We start from the raw sequence: 3,113 nt of genomic DNA, 5'->3' as shown, positions 1-3,113 counted from the left end.
TTATTTATTTAATTTGATATAAATAAAAACTGAATAATTTTAATAATTGGTATTATTTATTATTGACGTGTTAAAAAGTTTATTAATACTCTCTAAATAATAACTTATTTTGTTTATTCAGTATTTTAATAAAGAAGACAGGATATAGTAAAGAAGTTGTAAAAATACAGATGAATTGAAATAAAAAACTATTTAATGAAATTCATATATAGAAAGAAACAAATTTATGGATTTATTTGGTTATAATTAGTTTATTTTATAACTAATTCACTCATTTTGTATTAATGGTTGATTTATAAAAATTAATTGAAAATAATGAAATGCAAATTTTTGATTAGGGATTGTTTTACCATATTAATGCAAAGGATATCTTATATTTTAGTAGTATAGCTTTACTTTTAAAGAATTTGAATTACTTTTATTAGTATTGATTATTACAAAAATAAATAATACTTTGAATGAAATCAATTAAAATATTAATTATTACCAATAAAATAGTAAATAAATATTTGTTGATACTCTATTTTGTGTTTGTCTTGTTAATTACTACAATTGTAAATATCACTTTAACATTAAAGATATGAAATAAAAATAATATGCTTATAACACTACACAATAGAAAAAAAGAACTAGATGATGGATTATTAAATAATAACTGAAAATAGAGTATAATCTTGTAAGAACCAGAATAGCTGATTAAATAAAATGTATAAATTACTAGAATAAGTACATGAAAATTGATTAAATAAAAAAACAAAATGTTAATATTTAATAGTCAATAAATAAAAATATAAAATAAATAACCTGAAAAACAATAAAAGAATGAAGAGGTAAAATGAAAGAATTAAATAAATACTAATGAAAGATAACATGAATAACAGAAGAATAAAAAGAAGGAATAATGAAAAAAAAAACAGAATATAATAAAAGAAATAAATATAATATTTCTTTTTTAAAGATAACATTAAAAGAATATCAATAAGAAAGAACAAAACAAATGATAAAAAAAGGATAAAAAATAATAATTGTTGTTAACAAGTAATTATAAAAATCTGATAAATATCAGAAAGGATATTGAGAATACTTTTTTATCATCTACAAATTATATAAACCACTAGTTATTAAAGAAATTTAAAAAGATAAATGTTTTGATTTTGGAGTTAATCAAATAAAGAAAAAGATGATTAAAAGAAAACAATAGCAATAAATAGGGAATAACATCAGAAATTAAAAGATGAACTTATTTACAATAAAAATTATTATTTTGAATAATACATTATAAAAGAAATCATTAATAAAACAATGACTTAGTAATGAGAAAGAAGAATAAATTCAATTAAAAAGAAATAATAAAATAATACATTAAAGTATTGTTAATAATAAAATATTTGTTTTATATTTCTTTTCTAGTTATTTTATAAATTTTTTAGTTTTCTTAAATATCTTTCAAAGTTGTTTAAGTTATTCAATTAATCAATTACTTAATTCAATTAGAACTTACATTTTAAAAAAATTATGGCAGAAGATGAATGGCAAGAAACTGGATTAAATCTAAAGAAAAGAGTTAGTGTTGATATTGCTGATATCAATGATAAAAGAACAAGTGTATTTTCTGGTAAAACATTTAAATTACTTGGATTTTCTACAGAACAAAGAGATCCAATAAGAGCAATAATTGAAGACAATGACGGTGAAATATCAAACAAAAAAGATGTTGATTTTGCTATTTTGTCAGAAGAATTTAAAGGTGCATCAAAAAAGACATATGAAGAAAGAGGATGTGCTCGTTCATTAAAATGGTTATGTCAATGTATTTATTACAATGAGCTAATTATCCCAGATGAAGAAGGAAAACCTACTAAACGTAATTCTTCAGATCTTCTTCTTCCTAATCCATCAACTAAACGAACAATAGATTTATTCCCTGATGAATCATTAATTAAACCACCAAATGATGAAAATTCAGGAAATACAATACTAGAAGATGGAGGTGATACTCGAGATACTAGCTTTGAAGATACTTCTATTTTACAAGTGAATGACCGTATCATTAAATCACTTCCTAATATTTTTTCTTCTTTTACTATCTATTTTGGAAGAGATATTGACCAACAAATTCGAACAGAATTACAACGATATTTTATTGCATATGGAGGAAATGTATCATTTTCATTTAACTCAAAAGTAACACATTACATAACAAATAATTCAACAGATAAAGAAATAGTGCATTTAATTTCTCCACAGTGTGTGATTGTATCACCTCAATGGTTATTTTTAAGTATTAATAGTAAAACGATTCAACCTTTAACATAATTTAAACATTCTTTCTTCTTATTTAAATCATAGTAATATTGATTTAAATAAATAAAAAAATTAAATAGTGTAAAAATTGAATTAGAAAAAAGACAGCTTAATCCCAATCCTTGGCGATTTTGATCAAATAATCGAATTGAAGATGAGTGACTTTATCATCATCATAAAATTTAACATTAGATTTATATTCACCTCTAGCAAGCATTCCAGTTGGTGCTTCATTCCAATCATTCTTTGGTAATTCTAATGCATTAAATTCATTCTTTGGTGGATATGAACCTAACATTTCTTCATCAGATGCAACTTGTTTACCAAGTTTAGAAACAGTATTCAAAATTCTTAATCCAAGAACTGGTTGATGTTGGACACGGAATGTAACACGCATTTTGAATTCAGCTCCTTCTTTAATAATAATTGGTGTTTTTTTAGCCTTTTCCATATCTTCTTCAGTATTTAATTTAAGAATAACTGGATCATGTTCTTTAAATAATACTGCAAACTCACTAATAACAACTCTTCTTGGATCATCTTTTGGTGGAACATAATCTGGATCAATTCCAAGTGATTTTAAATATGCAACAAGGCTTGGATCTTTTTCGTTTTTAACAATGTCTGCTGCTGACATATCAGTGTTTTAATCTTTTTAAGATGTGGATCTTTTTATATCACCGCTTTTCATCTTCTTTTTCCTTTGAACTGTTTTTATTTCTAAGATCTTTTCCTGTATTTAGTTTTATAGTTCTTTGATACTTCTTCTAATAGTTTTCTAAATAATCTATTTTTTCTTCAGAGTTTTT

The 3,113-nt window shown here is 22.9% G+C and overlaps 3 protein-coding genes across 3 annotated transcripts, besides 7 other annotated features; 1 reads left to right on the top strand and 2 right to left on the bottom strand.

Annotated features, from left to right (window-relative positions):
* Nucleotides 1–64: a sequence feature (AT_rich).
* A 366-nt stretch (nucleotides 65–430) lies between these two features.
* Nucleotides 431–511: a sequence feature (AT_rich).
* A 9-nt stretch (nucleotides 512–520) lies between these two features.
* EDI_324590 (uncharacterized protein) lies at nucleotides 521–965 on the bottom strand (the record flags this gene model as incomplete). Its single annotated transcript, XM_001738800.1, has 2 exons — nucleotides 521–692; nucleotides 814–965. The coding sequence occupies 2 exons, from the start codon at nucleotides 963–965 to the stop codon at nucleotides 521–523; spliced, it is 324 nt and encodes a 107-aa protein (XP_001738852.1).
* Nucleotides 698–878: a microsatellite.
* Nucleotides 778–937: a microsatellite.
* Nucleotides 966–1,240: 275 nt separating the features above from the next.
* Nucleotides 1,241–1,300: a sequence feature (AT_rich).
* A 25-nt stretch (nucleotides 1,301–1,325) lies between these two features.
* Nucleotides 1,326–1,429: a sequence feature (AT_rich).
* Nucleotides 1,430–1,515: 86 nt separating this feature from the next.
* Nucleotides 1,516–2,316, top strand: EDI_324580 (uncharacterized protein; the record flags this gene model as incomplete). Its single annotated transcript, XM_001738799.1, has 1 exon — nucleotides 1,516–2,316. One exon carries the CDS (start codon nucleotides 1,516–1,518, stop codon nucleotides 2,314–2,316), a length of 801 nt encoding a protein of 266 aa, XP_001738851.1.
* An 18-nt stretch (nucleotides 2,317–2,334) lies between these two features.
* Nucleotides 2,335–2,383: a sequence feature (AT_rich).
* Nucleotides 2,384–2,413: 30 nt separating this feature from the next.
* On the bottom strand, nucleotides 2,414–2,941 carry EDI_324570 (Rho GDP-dissociation inhibitor, putative; the record flags this gene model as incomplete). Its single annotated transcript, XM_001738798.1, has 1 exon — nucleotides 2,414–2,941. The coding sequence occupies one exon, from the start codon at nucleotides 2,939–2,941 to the stop codon at nucleotides 2,414–2,416; it is 528 nt and encodes a 175-aa protein (XP_001738850.1).
* Between the last annotated feature and the right edge of the window lie 172 nt (nucleotides 2,942–3,113).

The sequence above is a fragment of the Entamoeba dispar genome, genomic scaffold (genome assembly GCF_000209125.1).
Source record: "Entamoeba dispar SAW760 scf_1105229461697 genomic scaffold, whole genome shotgun sequence".
Classification (NCBI taxonomy): domain Eukaryota; phylum Evosea; order Mastigamoebida; family Endamoebidae; genus Entamoeba; species Entamoeba dispar.
The sequence above is the reverse complement of the archived record's forward strand: the minus strand, read 5'-3'. Positions and strand labels throughout refer to the sequence as shown.